The sequence below is a fragment of the Anopheles nili genome, chromosome 3, assembly GCF_943737925.1.
Source record: "Anopheles nili chromosome 3, idAnoNiliSN_F5_01, whole genome shotgun sequence".
Taxonomy (NCBI): Eukaryota; Metazoa; Arthropoda; class Insecta; order Diptera; family Culicidae; genus Anopheles; species Anopheles nili.
Genome location: NC_071292.1, coordinates 31641097 through 31662789, shown reverse-complemented (window position 1 = coordinate 31662789; position 21693 = coordinate 31641097). Strand labels below are relative to the sequence as shown.

Below are 21693 nucleotides of genomic sequence, written 5' to 3'. Positions count from 1 at the left end.
AACCGCAACAGGGGTTTTCCCAGGCTCCGGGGTGAAAAGTGTTTCCCATTCGCCTTTGATGCGCCGAGTCGGAAAACTCTAATATGCACACACTTTCCATGGGTCTGTTTTTGTGTGTGCTTTTTTTGGGAGTTTGTGCTTGTGTTTTTTTTTTAATTTTTATTGACCAAATGCTCGACCCCATTTAGCTCGAAGTCGAATCAGTTTTGTTAATTACCACAGGTTCGGGTTCGGGGCGAAAAAAATGCTGCGTAATTCTTTCGCCAGCCGAATCGTTTGATATTTCACAAACGGACATCAAAAAGTCTGCCTCGAACTGATCGCATGACCCACCGGAAAACCGGGAAAACCCCCGGAAGCACGACAAATCGTAATCCAATTTCATTTTCCCTTGCGCCAGCGAGTATATGCATCCCTGGACTTTCCATCCCATTCTCGCTTTCTCTCTCGGTCTTTCTGTATCCCTTCTCTGTTTGTGTTCACGGGTCTCTCGTGGGAGCGATGAATCAAAGGATACGTTAAGTAGCAGACGCTACGCGCTATGCCAGCCCAGACTTTTCGTCCTGCAAAAGGGGCGACAAATCCAGTGTCATCCCCCGCCAAATCCCATTGCTCGCAAAGAGGATTAAGCCTTTATTATCCGCCAACACAATCGGGAACATCGCTCGGAAAAGGTCACGCCACGGTGGGGTGGGATTATCTCGAGCCGTTGGGTGAGCGGAGGCGGTGGCGAGACCAGAAATCGCTTTCTCGATCGGCTTGGGAAGGATTCACGTGATACGTGTACCCGTATCGTGTGTATCGTGCCAATTCCGAGCTTACACTTACGCTCAATTATGATACATGCGATAGCACGCAGCGTGAAGCGTGTTTCCGTTGCCTTTTTTTTATTCCCTTCGTTTAGGGGTTATGTTAAATGGAAGGATCACTTTACTGGTAAAAGAATAATGCCGGGCTTTTTTTTTCTTCACCCCTGAAGTGCGCTCAATAAATACCACCCCAAAAAAAAAGGAAAAACGAGCGTAACAATGCCGATGCATGTTTGCCACAGGCGAGTAAAAAAAAAGAACAAAGCAGCCGCTCAATCCCACCAGTGGCCACCCAACGGGCGCACGGAAGCCATCCCTTTTTGGACAGGTAAACGTTTGTAAGCCCTTGAAACTCGAAAAGAAGTAAGAAGCGACCAGCGACGGGAAAAAAATGACAGCCACCGGTAGGAAAAATGATTTCAAAACGAAGAGAAACATGATACCGCTACAAAGCAGATAATGTGCAACCGTGCCATGAAAAGTTGCGGGACAACGGTGAACGAAACGGAAAGAATGATGAAGAGAAGAGAAGAGAAAGAAAAAAGAAACACCCGCACAGAAATGAAAGCGCAGGATCCATCCCGTGCGAGGATTACGGACCGGACCCTTCCAGCCGCAGTTTCGCTGCTGGCAGCAAAACATCGAAACCGATCCGGTGCTGGAGGAAGGATTGGATGATTCCGGTACTGTTTCCATCAAGCACGCCGGTTTTTTTTTTTGGGCAGGTGCGTTGAAGGAGAGAAGGCGAAATAACAGGAAAAAAAGTATGAGCATTCTTAGCGGGAGCGAAAAGAAACACAAAAATCCATTGGCTGCGGAAGGCGAACAAACGCGCGCACAATCACGAACGGTGAGGTGTGTCTGAGAGCCTTTCAGACTTTTATTCAGTCATTTTAATGCGTTCCACCCACGATTCCACCTTCCGATCTGAAGGGCTCCCGAACGAGCGCGGGTTGAGCGTACTTACCCTATACATTCACGAAACCGGTCATCAATCTACCGCCGACTGGCGAAAAGGATGAAAAAAACACACACACCCACACATACGTTGTACCACAGATCATTTCTGCATTTATTTCACTTTATTTCGTACATGACCACACTTTCCCATTTGTTTCGCTCAGCACACCGTTTTAGCTTCTTTTCTTGTTTTGTTTTTCTCTGACGTTGCTTTTGTTCCAAGAAGGACGCTTACCATTCATTTTGATCAATATGTATTGTGAGTGTGCTTCTGCTTTTCGCCTTATTTTCCCTTTTTGTTCGGTACGGAATGAATTCAATGTAAAATAGCTATATGCTGGGCGATCGTGCCTTAGTTTCGTGTCCTTAGTTTTGCTTGAGTTACGCGGCACTGCCGGACTATTCTACCGGACCTACGCGGGTTGCTTAACCTTCGACGCACCGCGAATGCTTGCTTTCACTGACCGGTTTATTCGTAGTTTAAACCTACAGTTGGTTTACTTATAGCCAATCGTTCCCGTGCAGCCGCGATACCGTGCTACCGAGTGTTTTTTTTTTTTCAACATCCTTTCGTTGGCGTCCGCGAACTGCGCTAGTGTGGGCGATCTAGTTGTGTTATTCTTATTTATTCTTCTTGCGTTTTGTCTTTTTTTTATATGTGTTTCTTGTTCCATCATATAACGTTTTGCTTAACCTACCAAGAGCCGGTTTGTCTTATTTACAGGTGTGCCTGCGCCGTTCAGCTTTCCTCCACATTTCGCATGTACACGTGAATGTTCGCAAAAGGGTACGGACAAAACACAACACAACGATGAAAAAACATCTTGACGAAAGAAAAAAAAAAGTAATACCGTTCGACAAGCATGCACAACGTAATTGCGAATCGCTGCTTTGTTTTGTAGCACATTTTTGTAGCACCCTTTCCAATATCGCTCTCTCTTTCTTTCTCTCTCTCTCTCTCTCACTCTCTCTAGGTCTTGTGCCAAAGAATTGTTGGAGATAAAAAGGGGTTTCTTTTTTCCCGCTTGCTTCGATCCTTTCGAAAAACGTTCCCATCCCACCAGGGCCATCCAATTTTGGAGATCGCCAAATGTTTCATTCGTCCTTATCAAACCCGCCCATGGTGCGCCTTCCACACCCGTATCTTTGACGTATCTTTCTGGAAGTCGCCCGAAGTGATCCGCCGGCCTGGTTCGAACCACAGAAAACCGATCCGCACCGGGGATGGGACCCGCCTTCGGGCGACGGTGGAAAAGGACACGCGAATACGCCTCAAAAACATCGCCAAGTGCGGCATTCATTCGGAAATAATTTATCTTCACGAGATTTGTTTTTATCCCTTCCAGCGGCACGGCACACGCCGCTCGGGCGGATCCTTTTCCTGGCAAGCGCCCGGTTCTTTCATGTCCCCCGGTTGCGAAACAATAAGTTGGAGGCAACAAGGATACGAAAAAAACACACACACACACACAGTCAGGCAGCCGACCCGCTGATATATTATTTTATTTTATTCTCGATTCCCCACCGAATCGCACGCGGCACGAGCGACAAAAGGGTGAATGGTGCCGCGAAGGGAAACGAAAGCACCAAAAGGACCTGTCCCTTTTTGGTGGGCTTTGTTCGCGAGTGCACACGAGGTTTTGCCTTTTCGGTTGGCACGGCGTTATCCTGTCAAAGATGAACGGACCTCATCCGTCTTGCTTCTATGGTGGGGTTCCAAACTACCGACCGGGCCGCTAGTTTTGTGGCATGACGAATGTGTATTTACAGATTCGCATGTTTCGCGTGCGCATCACACGCTACAAAGGGCTCGAGCGTCAGCTGGAGCTCGCCCTCGCAATGAATCAGGATTTGGATTGAGCCGGTTTCGGAGCAAATTGCGAGACAAATGCTATCGGGGCCGGAAATTAATGTGCAACCTGGACAAATGTGGATGTGTGAGAGATAAAGAGAGACACGAGCAGAGAAAGAGAGAGCGAATCGATGAGATGGTGGAAAAATGAGTGATCTTCGTAGGTCCTCTCTGGAGGGGGCATTCGATCCTTGCAGGTGAAGTGCACGAGCACCGTGTGGGGATTTTTTATTTTAATCGTATTCCTGATATAACTAGCCGAGAAGAAGAAAAACACATGTATATATATACATCGAACAGAACGCACTCGAACCAGCCTTGTGGCAACATTTTCGCTCGCTAATTTTCGAAACGGTTCATTCCTCGTCCCACGGACGGAAACGGAAAATGACTGAAACAAACACCGGGAAATTACGGTAGGACAGAAGGGATTTACAAACCCGGTACCGGCAGCCAGAGTGCCGCGTCTTATCGCACCGGAAGCGTATCGCGCAGTCCAATTATCAGCAGCAGCAGCGCGAACGTAAGGATAATGCTGCCACGCAATCCAACGGTGCCTTGTATTGCCGCAGGATGTTCGCCTGCAAGCAAACGGAAGCCAGTTCCAAAAGCGCCCCGCAAATGAGATGCACGTCGCGAAGGGCCAGCAGGAATGCAAAAGGATAGTAATTTCAATCAAGTAAATCGGCCTCGTGCGTCCCGCAGTGGGGCTGTGGGTGCTTGCAAAATTGCCACTTACCATTCAGCACGTGGACGTGAACCGTCATCGGGTTGGCCGTCGAGGGTAAGCACGTGTACTTGCCGGAGTCGGCGTTGCGGGCACGCTGGATCAGCAGATAGGAGGTCGTTATCTCGCCCTTTTCCGTGATTACCGACACGCCTCCGCGCGGTGAATCGTAGTTGATTTCCTGCAAGGACGAAACGCGAGTGCGAAGAAAACGGCGATGAGTAAAATCGGGCGTGTGGTTTTCCAGAAATAGCAACACCACCGGTCCCGATTGCCTGCCACTTGTCGAGTGGCGTGAATGCGGAACGGTTGAAGTCAATGTCGCGCGGCACCATGACGGCCTTGAGAGGATAATTCGGCTCAGCAGCGTACGATTTCCAGGAAAAATCGTCCCACTTGAACCATGCGGTGACATGCGTCATCGCGCGCTAGCAATCGTTATGCGTGAAACAAAAGGAAGCGCGTCGGAAAATAAAAGAAAAACGCGAACTCTAACATTCGGAAAGCGCGCGTGGCACGTCGTGTCTTGCCTTTTTTAGAAGACCCAAGCTCGTGCACAACCAGCGACTCAAAAATAGAAGCACATTCGACACTAAAAGCACGCCCGCCGCGTTAGACGAGATGCCATTATTGCCACGCGGGTGTTGAAAAGGTTTTCCTTCCCGGAAAAGTGCCCACACCCACGCCGTGACAGACGGGATATGCGTCTGTCTGCGTTCTGAGAAGCTAATAAACGACCCAAAACATCCAAACGCTTTGAAGGCGCCCAAACTCATTAAGATATTTACTGTCATCCGCAGCAGATAAGACAGCAAGGCAGCGAAGTGAGTGGAATTCCCCGAAAATCGTGCCCACCGAAAATCTGGCTCCATGCCTGGCGTGGAACTGAGGGTGGAGACAAAACACCATCGAACGCTTTGAACGCAATTGCTAGCCGCTTCCAAACCGCTCGCAATCGATGCCGATATTCTAAAATTAAAGGACCGCTGGAGCATTTTCCGACAGCGCGAGGTCAGTTTCGCTGGCTCCAACCTGGCAGCAGCTTTTAGCAATCGTTCAGCAAATTGCTTCATTTAGCCGCGCGGAAAGCAAACATCGATTCCGCCCACCACTCGCTCGCTTATCATGCAAACGCAAAAAAAAAAAACAAACAAAAAGAAAAAAAATGCGCGAACACGAAACTGCACTCCAACGCGGAAACATTAACCGGCAAATTGGTGCAAATTATGCTAACGACGAGCGCCCATTAAATCCCGGGGCCGGGTTTGCCTTTTTGCACGGGCAATCGTGGGTGGAAAGGGCGAGAAAGCTCGAACGCATTTTGCACTTGGTTCGCTTTTTCCGCGTGCGGTGCGTTGCCAGTTTTTCCGCACGTGCCGTGAGTTAATGCACGAAGTTGGGTATTGGTTGGGGAAAAAGTGGCCCTAGACCGGTGGGTATTAATTCCACTCAATCAAGAAGGTTACCCGTGAACGTTTTGAAGGCTGTAAACGGTGGCACTGGAAACTTGGGTAGTGTTTTAATGTGCCACGAGGGCGAATGATGAACGTACCTCTTCGTTGTGGTTCCACTGGATCAGCGGCGGTGGCTCGGGTAGATGCCGTACGATGCAGGTGAGATTCACGGTCGAACCGGAGTCGATGTACAGGTCCGGACCGCCGATAATGGTCGTGATGGGTTCTGGGAAAAACGAGCCACAAGGAAATGGTCAGAAATCAGTGCGAACGACCGTCGTACGTTTGCTCGTCTCAATCATGCGCTCCGTGCATGAGTGCATGTTTGCTTTGAGTGCATAATTTACGAATCACCCGTCAACCGACTCCTCGACTCGCAGTCATAGATTACAGCTCCCAACTGGAAGGTGTTTATTAATTTCTCAAGACACGTCAGCAGTCCCGGTGCGCCCGCCTTAGGAAAGGGCATTATCTCCGCCCGAGCGAGTACTCCCCGGGTGGTAATAACGGCACCGGGAACTGCTCGCTTTAAATCCCCACGCTTTGCTCAGCCAGCCGTCCGATGAAATAATTTATTCGCTTCTTCCAGCGGGTGCCCGGAGTGCGTCGGAATGCCGGGCTGCCGGGTTGGAACTCCTTCCGGTTTCTGATCCGGGCGTACGCCGAACGATGGATGCGTTTGGGAATTCGCATCGTAATGAAATTCCCCATCACCAGCGCAGGGATTACACGAGGCGTGCGTGTGTGTGGGTGGGTTGTGGCCCACCACGGAATGGCGATCGCAGCCAGGCGCACATGATGGATGGTAATGGCGTTTGATTTCCCCGGTGGAAAATCGCTGATCAGGTTTTATGAAAACCACTAAACGGTTGGCTCCACGCGATCGTTACCCGTGCTGGGTTTCTGGGTCTCGAATTTCACCCCCATTTCGACTCCCAAAGTCGTCGAGTCGACAAAGACGCGATCCTAATTGTTCGATAAGCGTCGAAGCTACTACACGGCCGAAGACATTCACCCGACCCGAGAGGGTGAAATATAATTAGTCTGTCAATTCGGTGTGCGAAGAATCTGCTCCCGACACCGTGTCGTGTGGTTTTGGGGCCCAATTTTGTGGTTTTGTGTCCCCAACGCTCGCACCGGATCTCAATCCCGCGTCTAGACGCTCGAGGAAAATGACAGAGCGAAGAAAGAAGGCGAACAGCAAACCAAAGCGAAAGAATAAGCGAAGCAAAATCTAATCAACCAAAACGCTCGCGTGAAATTGGTTCTCGATTTCACATTGCGTCGTTTGGGGCGCCTTTCGGACGGGCCGCGTGCGACTGAATTCCACCACTTCGCTTCGGTTTGCGGGAAATGGATCGGGCTGTTTTCGAGCGAACCCCCCTTTCGGCGGGTTCCGGAGCAACTTTTGGCCGAAGTGCCTGCAGTTTTGTCGGAGCCGCCAGAACACCACCGGAAATGCGACCACCGCTGGTAACCACGCGCCCGAGGGAGTGCTGTCCCTTTGGCCGATAAACAACTTACCGACAACCGACAGCATCATCGAGTAACCGACCGGGGGCGTCGTGGAGATTTGACACTCGTACACACCCGAATCTCGCTGCTGTGGATACAGGACCTGTGGAAAAAAAAGGACAAAAACGGAAGGAGTGAAAGAGTTATCGGGATGGAAGATATAAGAAAAGGGGAGCAAAACACGATACCCTCTGCTAAGTCGATGGCCACAACAACAAGCAGCTTTGGGGGGGGGGGAAACACACACACACACACACGGCCTTAACCGAAGCATTCACTTTCACTCCTATCGATGGAAACCCGCACGTCTCGCCAGTCCGATAAGCCATCAAGATTGTGGGACCCCGGGAACATGATACGATACGATGGATTTCATCCGATTGGAAGTTCGGGTTTTGCGTGGGCGGTGGGCGACGCCGGACGGATAATTGAGTTGCTGGTTTCTGAGGTTTTTTTTTTCCAAAAGTGCGCTCGAACAAACTTCACCCCCCGGGCGCCAAGCCCGAAGATCCCGTTTTCCGGGCGACCCGGACACGTATCGTTCGCAATTCGCCGGAAAGTTCGCTTGTGCGGGGAAAGATTCAAAACTTGTTATGTTATCGATATGCGGGCGTCGTGGGAAAACACCCGGACAGCGGCGGGAAATCCCTGGTCGGGATTCGGGGCTCGATTTTGATGCGATTGTCCCGATCGATGGTGACGGCTGCCCGAAAAACATTACACGCGGTTGGGGTTAAATCAATCCCCAATAGCTGATCGATCGAAATCGCTTTTGATGTTGGGGAACGGGTGGCTTGTTTTCTTACTGCTTTATGGCCATCAATCGTTTGGGAAATGAAAAATCCAATCATATATTTTTTCCTCTCTCGATGATGGTATCTGGCGTGTGTGCGAAATTGCCGTACCAAATTTGTAGCATAAGCTTTAATTGATCGCTGGTTTGAATTTTAAAAGAGAAAAACGAGCTCAGCATTTTAAACTGTGAAAATATGCCTTTCAATAGTTGCATTTTATGACTATTTGTTCATAAAATTAATAGCGCTACTTTGTTACTGCCAGAATTAAATCTGCAACATAATTCTTCGTTATGCTTTCATTGATTATTTCTTAGAATTTAACGAGAGTTCGAAGTTGTTTTAACACAAACCATTCCTGAAAGCCACTCAATCAGCACATATAAACTTAACCAAGCCTCATCAAATTTCTTTGCCCACCTTTACTCACCGTAAATTATAACTCCAGACGTGCTTATTTACGCGAGGTAAAACCATAACCCATGCCTCGCCATAAATGCCACACGCCCAACTTTCACACGTCCACAGGAGGTTAAGTTTCGTCCAGGTCCTTAACCTTGCCGCGGCGCAGTTCGCAACACAAACCACGCCATTTCTTTGTTCCGGCGCGTTAGTCCCCTATAGTCCCCATAGACCCCATGGACCCCATAAATAGAAATTGCTCTATTAAACGGAATAAATTCCAGCGCCAGCGAGCATTTGCCACATTACAGCTCCAGCGGCCAGTAGCGGCCCTCGCGTTAATCCATCCGTTGATCGGATTGAGCTCCTGGAGCTGCTGGAATCCTAGCCGTAATAAAACTGACACAACAATCACCGTCCCTGGCGGCCCTTAGTGGGGCGGTTTTTCTGCGGGGTCATAATCGCACCAGATTACCAGCTAATGAAAATCTTAACCAAACTCTCGCCCACAGCTCACCGAAGCGGTGGGGAGTCATAATTTCGATGCGGCATATTGGCGCCAAGCAGTCCGGGTTGCGCCGTCAAATAACTTATCGGGCTCATTATCATGAATGGCAGTGGGTGTGCAGTGGGTGGAAAACCACACCCAAAGTCCTCTCTCGCACTTACCTTGAGCGACCAGTCGTCCAGCTGGGGGTTGTGTACGCTCTGGTAGCGCTGGTCGGAAGTGTAGGTCGCTTTGCCGACCGTCAGCAGGTGCAGATCTCGATGCCGGATCCAGGAAACCTGCGGAAGAGACGTTCACGAAGCACGCAACAAAGAAGAAAAAAAAACAGGGAAGAAAGAAAGAGTGAGAGAAACCAGGCGCTGATGCCACCCCCACCGGAAGGAGTCGACTTAATTAAATCAACTCGCTCCCGGAACGTGTCACCCGGGGCGTGCGGGTCGTCGGTCGTACCGTGCGGTTGCCGAGGTTGCGGACGCGACAGTTGAGATAGGCCGTGTTGCCGACGAGTGCGGTGACGTTGCGCGAAGCTGAGATGTCGAAGTAGGGGCCCCGGTCGAGCGGGTTCTTCGCCACGTCGTCCTCCAGGTCGGCCTCGTCGAAGGAGGACGTCTGGAAGTAGTGCCTCGGTGGTGTGTACGTGTGCGGTTCGTCGATGTCGACCGACTGCGAGCGCGAGAACTGACCTGCGAAATTTGCCGGAGAGGATTAGCGGGCGAGCTTTGTTCCGGTTTGGTGGGATTGTGGGCCACGAGCAAACACGCCCGCGGTGTGACATTTCCGCTGGCAGTTTTGGGGGCTGTGTGTGTGGTTGTGTGTGAGTGTATGTGGAACCATAAGCTCACCATCATGGGGAGACTCGTTCATTTTGGGAAAAGAGCTTTAGGTAGGACAGACAAGCCAGATTTTACAGAGCTGAACAGCAAAGGTGAGAGAACATGCCAATTAATTACACCTAATCCGGGAAAAGACGGATTTGAATGAACGAGAAACTTAAGCACTGTGAAATGGCCATAAAGTAGAGCCAGTTTGTTCATTTAAAGGTTTCCATCAAACGCAACTTTGAGTAAAATAAAAGACGAATGAAACTTTACAAGACTGAAGAGAGCGATTCTATCATAATGGTGATTTACTTTGGCATCAGTAATTCTTTTGAAATCAGCTTTTTCGGCTCAAAGAGTTTAGCAACAAATTAATCGGAAAAAAGATAAAATAAAATAAACCGTCTGACAAAATTATCATCTAAACCTTTTTGCAAACAAAATTAAAAGAAAAGCTTTAGGGAAATTTCACGTTAAAAGCTCTCTGTGTGGCTGTTTTTGTCATGTAAAAGCTCCACACAACCAACAAAAATAAGCTATTGAAACATTTCGTCGATAATGGGCCATTTCCAGAGAAAGGCCCGCATTTCTCGACCATCTACTTACCGTAGCTGATGTTGAGGAGAATCATCACAACCGCAATTTGCTTCATAGTTCTCATGTGTTAACCCGATCCATATTCTGCGAACGAAGAGAAGAACAATTTAACCCAGCTGCCATATAACCACTCGCCAATTCATCTCCCAATGCAGTGAAGAGAGATGGAAACGAGCAAGAGAATGAAGCAAACCTACACTACGAAATGGAACAAACAATAAAACCCCCCCTGTCAGTTGGAAGCTCCACAAAATTAAGCCGTAGGACACGATTCACCACGGTGGAACCCCTTCAAATGCTGCCACCGTGCGCTCATTAACGGCAGTCGACATCGCCCGAAACGGTGGCACTGTCTGTTCGTTCGCTTGTTCGCTTTAATTTATTGCTTGCCATTCCGCTGAAATACGCCTGAAATGAGCACATTTTTCTTCCGGCCCACCGTGCGCCATGGCACCCACACCTGAACGGAAGGAAAACAAACAAATCCTGCCCCTTCGGGGGGTGCAGTAAAAAAATAAAACCACCCAACAACGCCCGTGATGGCTAGGTAGCGGGGTTTTTCCGAGCCACCCAAAAGGCTCACGGTGCGTCTTCGCAACGACGTCGTTCGCCCGGTGGAAAACCACGAGCTTACCGGTTGGCAATATTTATAAGACGTCCCGCCGTTTTACACCTGCGACATTGGAACGTGCCACCGTACGGGCCGGGTGTGTTGATGCCAGGTTTGCCGACACCTCACACTTCGCCAGATGCCAGCTGGGAAGTAGAGCGTAACCGACGCCGCAACGCATCAAGCACCTCGAAGGCCACAAGACTTGTCGAAGGCTCGAAAATCGTGGTGCTTCCTTACGCTAGCGTGTAGCGATGATGTTTTGCTTTCATTTTAGGCCAACTCAAACCCACCAAAGCGCTCGCTGGTAGGGAAGCTGTCGGCCCGAGAGTTTGGCTTATCGCAAACGGAAGCATTCCTTCCACCGGCAGCCATCGCGAATGGGCGCATATCTGTTCGGAAGGGCACCATGGTGGGCTCCAATGGCCACAAGAGCCGAAAGCGGAAGGTAAGCTTTGCAGGACGAAAAAGAGAATCGCTCCGGTCTCGGTACCACGGGTGGCATTAGCCTTCTTCGCCTTCACCCACCAACGTGCAGAATGCTGACAGCTTACAGTTTTCTTTGGGCAAGGCAGCAAATAAAACGCACCCACAAACGGGGAATGTTTCGCGCGCGCAAACGAGAACATTTGCATTTGCCTAGCCCTAACTTGCGTGGAATGTGACGTTGCTGCCCGCTAGGGATCCAAGTTTGTTGTGCAATTTTTCGTTTTGTTGCTCTTTCAGCGTGCCTCAGCGAGAAGAGCAAACTTTGAAACGCAACGATTACCGACGGAGCAACGCCCGCGAAGGGGAGCAATAAACGATTCCCAGCATTCCGAGAGGTTTTGTCTGAAGTGCAGCTTCGCTTTGTGTGCCCTTCGTTCACAGGAATGGTGCCATGGTTGGAATGATTACGGGTTTCAGGAAGCACTTTTTTATTGCACCTTCTTGGGCGTTATTGCAACAAACCATCTCGGAGTAGGTGTTTCGCATTTGAGGCCGGCGATCAGAACCTACCACAAGCTGCTGCGGCTGCGATTGGCAGGAATATTGGATTTCAATATATCCGCAATGTTTATTAACAACATTGCATCGATAACGACTCGGAGGACTCGACCAGCACGGACCAGGGTTCGTCCGATAAAAAAGGGCGAAATGTGAACCTCACAGCTGCTCAGCACAGCTGGTTATGTGGATTGAATCGCTGGCTGAAATTGAATTCATTGTAGGGTAGGAAACACACGCACAAACCCATAACTGTGGTTATCTCCAGATAATTATCTGCCGCTCGCCGTCGAAAGAGCGAGCGAAACGAACAATCCTGCCGTTAGCATGTACGCAGGTTTACAGCCGTGTTTCCCGGGAAAAGGCACGGAATAGAATTAACTCGCAGGCAAGCGACTTTTTTTTCCTGCTCGCAAACAGCGCGCTATGGTCGTAATTGACCGTTTGCAAGTGATGTGCGAAATTGTATAAATTGAGAGTGTTTTTCGTTGCGAGCTCAACACAAAACTCTGTCAGACACAGCGAGTAAGCGACTCTGATCAAATAGAAACGGTGAGATTATTAGTTGGTGTGGAAGAGCTTCTACGTAACGTAATTGTGGGAGTTTTCGTAATCATGTAATTACATCAATGGAAATGTTTATGTCATTTCAAAACGGTGTGCTACAAATAAATCGCCTTTTTTTATTGAATGGGATCTATTCCAAAGCTAAAAAGTGGGTTCTATGCCAAATAACATACAGCACCATTCAGCATCTTTTAAAAGATTCACTAGAATAGTGTTGAATATGAAAGCGTTCATTTTATAGCCAAAGAATAATCCGCATATTGAAGAAAATTTAGGTTAAAAAAGTCGGCTACATAAATGAACTAGCTTTCTGCCCCATCGCTTCCACCACAGGACTTCGGCAAGTAAGCGTAAAAAGTTTTCACAAAAAAAATGCTCCTCAACGTGAAAAGAAAGAAGTACACCTCTACCACAGGCCCAAAAAAAAAGTTGCACCATTATAAGCGGAGTAAATAGAACGAAGTAGAATGCCGGAAATGAAGAGAGAAAGAAAAAAATAAACCAATTACGTAATCGATCAGTACGCGCGTCCGATTCGCACAAAATACGGGCAACCGGTCTACTCGCAAAACGAGATGAAGCTTACGAGGAGATCTAGCTCCTGAATCCATGACCGATCGCCGCACCGCGTCCTTTGCGGCGATGATTAATGGCTCTCCGAATTTTGGACGTTAGTTCCATTTCGTTTTGTGGTTTTTCCACCTTCCGGGTGAAAAACCGAATCTAACCGGGGCGGGAAGGTTGAAGCTTTTTGGTGAGCAGAAAAAAGTGAATTAAACTTCCGCCAAATGTACGTCCCGGCGTTTGGGAGAGAGTTTTCCCCCGGAGGCTTAACCCCACGTTGGGTGGAGGAAATTTTTCCCGCGAGCACCATGCAAACCGGAATTTCCGGGAATGTAAAATGTACAGCAAACCGAGCGAAACAGCCACCCCTGGAAGCAACAAAAAAAATGTGAAGATGAGAGAGAAAAAAAAACCACCCACCATCAGGTTAAATTGATGTCTGCAGATGGCAGCACGGATTGCGCTTCGATTTTCATAAAAAGAAGAACGCCCCAACGAACTTCCTTCGTATGCTAATCCCATCGGTGCTCTTACGTGAAACTTGCTTTCGCTCTCTCTCTCTCTCTCTCTCTCTCTCTCTCTTTCTCGCTCTTTCGCCACGGAGTACGCGGCCTGTTAGGAGGCAAGTTTATGCGGATATCCGCAAAATCGAGCCGATCCTCAAGGGGACCATCCAACAAAACCGGAAGACAGCCGATGGAACGATGGCTGCACACGCGGGCTTGAATCTATCGCTAAATTATGAGTCCACGCGGGAGATCGAGCCCCAGGGCCCTCTGCACCACGCGTGTATGGTCACGGACCACGGCCAAACCTGACGTGCGCAATTTCGTTCGCAATTATGAGGGCCCTCACTGTGAACCGCTTTGTGGGCTTTCCGCCAAGCCAGACGCGTGGCAGTGGGACGATGAAAAACTTCCCAAAGCTGCCCGAGTGGCTGGAGGCCAGAAAACGTATCCGGTTACCTGGTGGCTGGACGAACCGAGCAAACTTCAAAGCCCATCTCGAGGAGTGAAGTTGCGTTCAACACCCGATACCCTTGTGTACAAACAAGTTTAACACAAAAGCAACATCGCTTGCTCGTTTCACGCGGCGCGTCACATATGGTTTCACCGGTTTCAGCGTTCACCTGGCCACGCGTCGAAGCGGTTTTTGGAGTGGGTGCAAACTTTTGGCTGTGGGAAAAGCGCGTTACCCCGAACTGAGACTCGGGGTGGACCAACACACATCCTACACCAACGAACACACCTGCCACCCGGTTGCCGCGGTGGCGTTTGTTTTTCTGGGTTTTTTTTTTGTTGGATGTATTTTAATTTTTTTTCTTTATTCGTAAACTTCTTTCTGATGTTTAGCCTCCACCCGCGGCACACAAACTCGGTAAGATATTTAGCCTTGCTTGCTTTAATCTCGCAACCCCCGGTTGCCAGGGTTACCCATCGAGCCGAGAAACTTCAACCCCACCCCGGGGGGTGCACATTCAGGCGCTTTATCGTCGTACCATGTACAACTCATGTTTCCATGAAATTGTTCGCTCGAAAACAAGCGGCACAAACAAAGGTAAGATGCGGTGGTGGTGTTTTTTTTAAGTGGGCATCCTTCGGCTAACTTACCGCCCGTGCGAGCCCGTGTAGGTTGATGCTGGCGCGCGAAACGAGTCTTTATCACGCGCTTTTTGCATGAATTACGATGTACGGCCGCAAGGGTTGGGCCACCGGCACGGGATGTGCAAATTGGTCTGGCCCTCCGCACTTGATTTTGAATGAGCGTTTCGAGGGCCTCGAGGGCCATCGAAACAACTGGCGCTTTTTATCTTTACCACCCGCGCCGTTTGATCCGGCAAGTAAACGTCGTTCCGCTTAAGATCGCGTTCCCTCACCACGCGCAATGTGTTGGGTGTGAGTGGGTTGAGATCACAGGAAATCGGCTTTTTGGCGCGTTTTTGGGGTGGTTTTTTTCTTGTTCTTTTCTTTCAAGCCTGCCAAAGCCCACGCGCAATAATTGGCTGGAGCTGTTTTCGCAACGCAAATATGCATATACAGCCCCCGTTGCATGATACGCGTGAGAGCAAAAACCGCTTTTGTTTCTCACCATGGCAACCGTTTTGCATGGCGCTATTTGCGTAACAATCTGTGTCAGCATCAATGTACGGCACAGATGAGGAGCCGTCGTCATGAGAAAACAATTGTCAAGTGTGACAGTTGGAATGACAGCTCTCCTGCGCCAAGTGACACGCGTGATTAGTTGCGGTGCTTTTGTTCATAGATCCTTGCTCCAACACTCGGCAACTCGTTTCACTTAAGTGCGGGGCGTGGATGAAACAAATTATATTTACTCTAGCAATTCCGGTTCAACATGGCCACTCTGAACCGAAGCGATTGAACCGTCTCTAACCGCACCATCGTAAAGATGCGGTTCATGTTGTTTCCCCGTGTTTTGGGTGTTTTACTGCCCCCCAAGCCATGGTGCGTCTTCCCACGCTTCGATGTCCCGCAGTCAAGGCCAAACAGACGACGCTTTGATGAATGTTGTACCGAATTCGACCTTCGCAAGATTTACAACCGAAAGCCGGGCGCCTCCATTTCGGGTGCCCTCGTCAAGATTTATGTGCCGAGGCAGTTGGCCGGGTTCCGGAAAAAAAAAGCACGAGATGATGATGGTTGCGTGGGCAAAACGCACCCTTAGCTCCTCGCCACAAGTCACTCTTTATTAGCGGAGCAAGACATTATCCTTTCCCGTGGGCGATTGGACGGACGCCCGTGGCCGGTCAAATAGGATTACATGCCACCCGATGCACGGTCGGAATGGGTACCGGGGCGCAAAACTGGACAGCTCTGTTTTCCCAACGTAATTACACCGGCTCCTTTATCGCTGCCTCATCGCAACGCCTATCGCTCTGCTCGTCGTTTGCTACTCAGGAAAACTACGCACACGAATCCGGAAAAGCGTTCGTCTTTCGATAGCTCGAACCGCACTTTAAAAGCACGATCTGCAGCAACTAAAGTAACGATTTCTACTCTTGCTTCTTTCTTTACACCTCAACCGAGCTCTTGCGCCTTGATGATGGCCACACTTGTGTTTTTCCACACTGCGAGGGTGGCGTTAAAACCCACCAAAAAAACCTCTTGAGCGTGGAAAACAGCGCTGATGCTTTATTTTCGTTCCCACCGGTAGCTTCATTTTCTCAGCACGATGCCCTAACCTACCGCGAGTTGTAGGCTAATTTGAAATTTGAACACGCGCCCATCCAAAGCTCGCCAGCAAGCAGTCGGCAATTACTTCCACCCCCATAGAGGCGCGCCAGCTAACGGGCATTTTTAACGGGGATGAAAGAGCAGTCAAAACGATAACCATCGGCGGGTGGCAAGAAGAGGACAAAAAACAACGTTTTTTTATGGCGAAGAGACGAAGAAAAAAAAACACACACCATTCTCCCACTTTGCCAGTAAGGACGAGTGAATGAGAGGATAAAACAAGCTTCGCTAACGTCCTCATCGAAAGGACGAAACGTCAGGGTTGGCAGACGCTCACGAAAAAAAAAGTTATGCTGGATGAGAGAGAAAAAAAAACCATAATAAGGAAAATACAACGCGAAAGCTCTTTCCGGGGAGGAACTTCCGGGAGTTAGAGGATCAGGTTGCGTCCCCACCCACTCACCAAAGGACTCGCCCAACGGACGATACTTCCGGTCCGAGTGAGTCCGGGTACGGGCAGGAAATCTGATTAAAATGGAACATTTTAACTATCGGGGTTTTCCAGCCTTCAGAAGGGAAATTCAATCCGGACTCGTACCACGCGTACACACCGACGTACATCGGTCGGCAAGCCAGCTGAATGTTGATGAGCTTTTGAGTGAGTGAAGCGTCGCGTCGTCCGGTTGCGTCGTACAGCCAACCGACCGACCGACCGGGTCCTTCATTTGTCGTTCCTAATGAAGTCACCGCCGGTGGCAATCAGTGGCGATAAAAAAAAACCCGCTGCTCACAATGCGCACTTCTATTAGGCTTATGAAGTGCGACATTCCGGCTTCGTGGAGGGGTTGGCACATCAAAAAAAAAAAGGCGCTAAGCGCGTGAGTAGTAATGAATATCCTGTTTGGCTTGGGTGGTGCGTTTTTGGATGGCGCAAGTAAACGATAGCGCGAATAGGAATGAGCTCGTTTTTGCGTCCGCCTCGTTGCCGTCCGGGCTTTAGACGTTGCTCGTGAACAAAGCAAGCGCTGCTGGACAGAAAAAGTAGAACAAGAAGAAGAGTATTGGCTCTCTTCCTCACTCTCGTTTCTCACTTGCTCGCCAGCTCAGCCATCCCATCACACAGCTCATTAATTTATCATCACAGCGTGCGAACCGGGATGTGCTTTGGCTTCTAAGCGCGCTTTTAGCACAGCGAACCCTGCTCTCAGGGTGGACGTTCAACTCAGCGGGAGCTTAGCATAAACATAAACCACCACCCTCGAACGCCCCCACCCACACATACACACACCGGCACCCGTGGTGTGCCGCTTTCCGTCTGGTGTGCCTCGAGCGCACGGAATGGATTAATGGGCAGCGTTCGAGAGCGCAAATAAAAATAGGCCCTACCCTGGCCTGTTACGGGTGGCGCCGTTTCGCCCCATAATCCACCGCCGGTGAACCACCCACCCCCGCCTCCACCCCTCTCGATGCAGACGAAGTGGTCCTCGATCGATAGCACCGGGCTGGGGCTAAATCCTTCGGCCGACCGTGGCCGAAATAGGATAGAGAGCCAGCCAGCCGGAGATTATAAATTAATTTTGCGTCAAATCTGACGCAACAATCTCACCCCACGGGCGTGTGGGTGGGCGAGCTATTCTAGCCGAAAATCCTGCCACCAACCAGTGGCTGGTTTAAAGATGCCTTTATGTACTGGTTTTTCGTTGTGTGCTTTTCATGTTTTGTTTTTCTTTTTGGCTCTCGCAGGCCTTGCGACGTGATGAATGCCGCCGGAACGCACGCATTCTGCTAAAATATGCGAAACTTTTCCCTTCCCGGCCGCATCAGCTGCTTGGATTAATTAAATTCAACGGATAATTTGTAATGGATGATGAATGGGGAAACCGTGGCTGAAAAGCCTTGCATGGGATGGAGTGAGGCTGGCATAAAATTAAAAACTTGCCCAAAGAACTTTGATCGAGCACGTACCTTTTAAAAAATGTTCATGTTAATCGTTTCTCCCTTCCGGGTGGCTCTTGATATATATGAATACTTTTTTTTTTGCTGTTGTTGCTGTTGCTCTCCACCAGCACCACCACACGGTCTGGTTCGCCGCTCTAGCACGCGCAGTTAATCCTTGAAACATCCATTATCCGTCTTTTTGTACTGCCTGCGGCGAAGGTTCACCGTTTGCACAACGGCCCGTCGTTAACCGCACGGAACCGACAGGCAACAAGCACTTGGCACGGCCACTTGGCGGAATTCTTCGACACCCGGAACCGGGAGGGACAATTTGCACCTTTCCCTGGGTTCGTGGGTTGATTTTTTTTTCTTCTCTTGGTTCCGTTTGCTTTTTAAATACTTCCACGAGCGAGAGTAAAATGTGCTACAAAAAGGACGTGAGTTGGAGAGGGATAGAGAGAGAGAGAGAGAGAGAGTGTGTGAAAAAAAAATGTTCAGCACCGATATAAAACACTGCACCCTCGCGCACGACTGAAAGACGGCCGGGAAAAGCTCGGGAATGCCCGGTTCGCAAGGACGAACCGTCAGATTTCCACCTCAATTAGTTTGAAGCCCGTTTTGCGACCGCTTTCCCTGGGCTGGTTCCACTTGAGCGGTGAACCGGGAAGCGAAACCCGTCGGCCCGTTCCGGAGTTGGTGAAATTTTACTCGAGACCTTTTCACACTTTCCCACACTGGGCACAAGGCTGTTTTTAGACGGCCGCTTTCGGTTTTTTTTTTTTTGCTTTATTTCACCCCGCGAAGTCTCCCTCACGGTCACGGTCAGGCCACACACCAAACGCACCGTGGGTGATGTATTTCGAGCCGTTCACTTTCCCGACACCCTTCGGCGGGCAAACAACGGATGGGTGTTTTGTTTTATTTTTATTTCATCGCCCCTTTTTCTCGCTCTCGGTCTCTCATTCACTCTCTCTTACACACAAACACACACACTCAGGCTCGGTGTACTCTTCGCGGAAAATCTAATTTCCCCAGCTCCAGCAACCGAATGCCGAACGGCAGGTGAGGCAAACCCCGTCCAGGAACCACGGAAAACCGGCTACACCATTCTCACACGGCTCGAGTTGAATGCGTGTGTCTTAAAGCACGGTTTTTCACTTTAAACCATTCCACTGGCACGCCTGAACGTTGAGTGTACGGTCTCGGGAAAACTCAATCAGTACCACGCACCGGATGCTGCTTTCTCTCGGTCGAGGCTGACGAGCAGATACGACGAGCACGAAAAGAAAGGAAAAAAACACAAAGCAACCAAGGGAAGTAAACGAACTCCACCCAAAACTAAACGCTTCTCATCTCCCCGTAAACGAACCACTTCAATTCGCGAAATCTGTGCCCCTAAATCACTCGATCAGCTGGGAAATCGAATTTTCCCGAGCTCTCGCATGCACGGTGCGTGGGCACATACCGTCGGTGGCTTTCCGTTTTTAGCTTTTTCCGCGTTACCGCACGCCCTCGGGCACTGGGTCGGTTGCGTCGGCTTGTTACCACACGGACGTTCCACGGGCTCACGTAACGCGTTTTTTTTTTTGCGCGTCAACCAACGCAGTGATGTTGTTTCGTCTCTTTTCTTCGGTGTGTGTTTTTTGCTTGCTTTCACACACTCACTTCGGGTGTGGAGATGAAGGCAGATTCTTCCTTCTGCCTGCCAACCCAACCCAACTCGAACGATCTGGAATGCGTACGCGGGCGAAACACTGGCTGGTTCCAGTAGCGACTCCGGATGGTTGTACGAACAGACTGACGGGCTCGTTAGGGACTCACGTTTGCCCATGCTGACGCCTTTTCGGGTGGAGGCTGCAAGCCACTCCAACTCGAGCACCGCAAAGAAGGAGAAAACGACAGTTAGCGTGAGCTACAACCAGCCCGTGTTCATTCGTAGTGAGACAAAACCGTTGCTCACGTTGTGAGACATTTGAGCTCACGCGGGAGAAGGATTTACGAAACACCAGGCGTCTCCATCGGTCATCAGCTTAGGCTGAAATACGCTCACATTTTATTTTTTTTCACAAAAACTTATGAATTACAAATTAATTGCGACTCGTGGGTAAGAAAAGTTCACAGTAATGTAAACTATTGAGGATAGACACTCATTTTAATGTGATTTGCAGGGCTGCTAATTCCGAACATTACTACCTTTCATTATGATTGTTGATTTTTAGCTTTGTCAGCAAATGTTGGGGTATTGGTTTTAAGCGTTTACTTTGTTTTTTTTTTTTTACATTTGTTGCTGTTTGACTATTTTATATCCCTGTTCTTATTTTATCCGATGTACAGTAATGTCTCTCGCTCATAGAATTCTCTTGTATGGTCTGCCGAAACCTTAATTTCTGAATGAATTTCGTTAATTCACGTCAGTTTTGAAGCATCAAGCAAAATTGTAAAGAAATCAAAAACGAAGCGAACATAATCAATACATTAATTATTTGCTATTAATTCCGTGTTTCAGTGCACTGCCTTTACCAATATTAATTTCATACTGACTGAACGCAACATCTACATTTCGACCACATTCGCCCTATAGTCCCACAGTAGCCGATTGCTCACCGGATGAGAGGAACCTCGCACAACGTGCCTGTCGGTGACGTAGGATCTTGCCAGAGTTACGGCTTACACAAGCTATCCCCTACGGTGCTGTTGTTGTTCCATTGCCTGCAGCAGCATCAAAACATCGGGCGTCCGGTCGGAGGATTCACTCGCCATGAGATGCCGTGGTGATGCGCATGTGCGGCGAGAACGCCACCACCTCGACCCGATCCGGTAACGAGAGCCACTCGCGAGCTCTGGCGGAAAATAATTCAACTAACAAGCAGGCCGAGCAGGAATAAAGGACACAATTTTGAGACTTTTTATCGCGATGCTTTAGAATAAGAGCCCACTAGTATCGTGAAATAATTGCATGATGGACATCTCTCAAAATAAAATTGAAGTTATTAAAAACCACCATTACATGGTTGTCATTGAAATCATGAACAAAACTTGTAAATGGAGTCTATCAAGATGATGAAGTTACAGAAACAGTTTTAAATTTATAAAAATGTATCAATGTAATCAATGAAGAAATGGAGACGCCTGGTGGTTTGTACTTTGCGATACACATTTTTTGCCGTTCTTTTTTGTGAAACTTACCCATATAGGAAAGTTTTTAAAACAATCCATTAATAACAATCATTTAAATAAAATGAAAATAGCCTAAAAAAAATTTGTATGATTAGAATCGCAAGCAATTTTGAGGAAAACTCATGTATGTCACATTAGTGAGCAAAAGGGAAAGCTACATTTATCCCATCAAATTGTAGCACATGCAGCAAACAACAATGCTCTTACTAATTCTCATGAAACA

At 48.9% G+C, this 21693-nt stretch overlaps 1 protein-coding gene across 1 annotated transcript; it reads right to left on the bottom strand.

The window, feature by feature from the left end:
• Positions 1–4089: 4089 nt before the first annotated feature.
• Positions 4090–19940, bottom strand: LOC128724082 (zwei Ig domain protein zig-8). Its single transcript, XM_053817846.1, has 9 exons — positions 19759–19940; positions 18321–18717; positions 10446–10520; positions 9472–9704; positions 9183–9299; positions 7327–7420; positions 5901–6028; positions 4361–4529; positions 4090–4202 (listed from the first exon to the last, which is right to left on the bottom strand). Exons 3-9 carry the CDS (start codon positions 10498–10500, stop codon positions 4090–4092), a joined length of 909 nt encoding a protein of 302 aa, XP_053673821.1. The 5' UTR covers positions 10501–10520; positions 18321–18717; positions 19759–19940.
• Positions 19941–21693: the final 1753 nt, after the last annotated feature.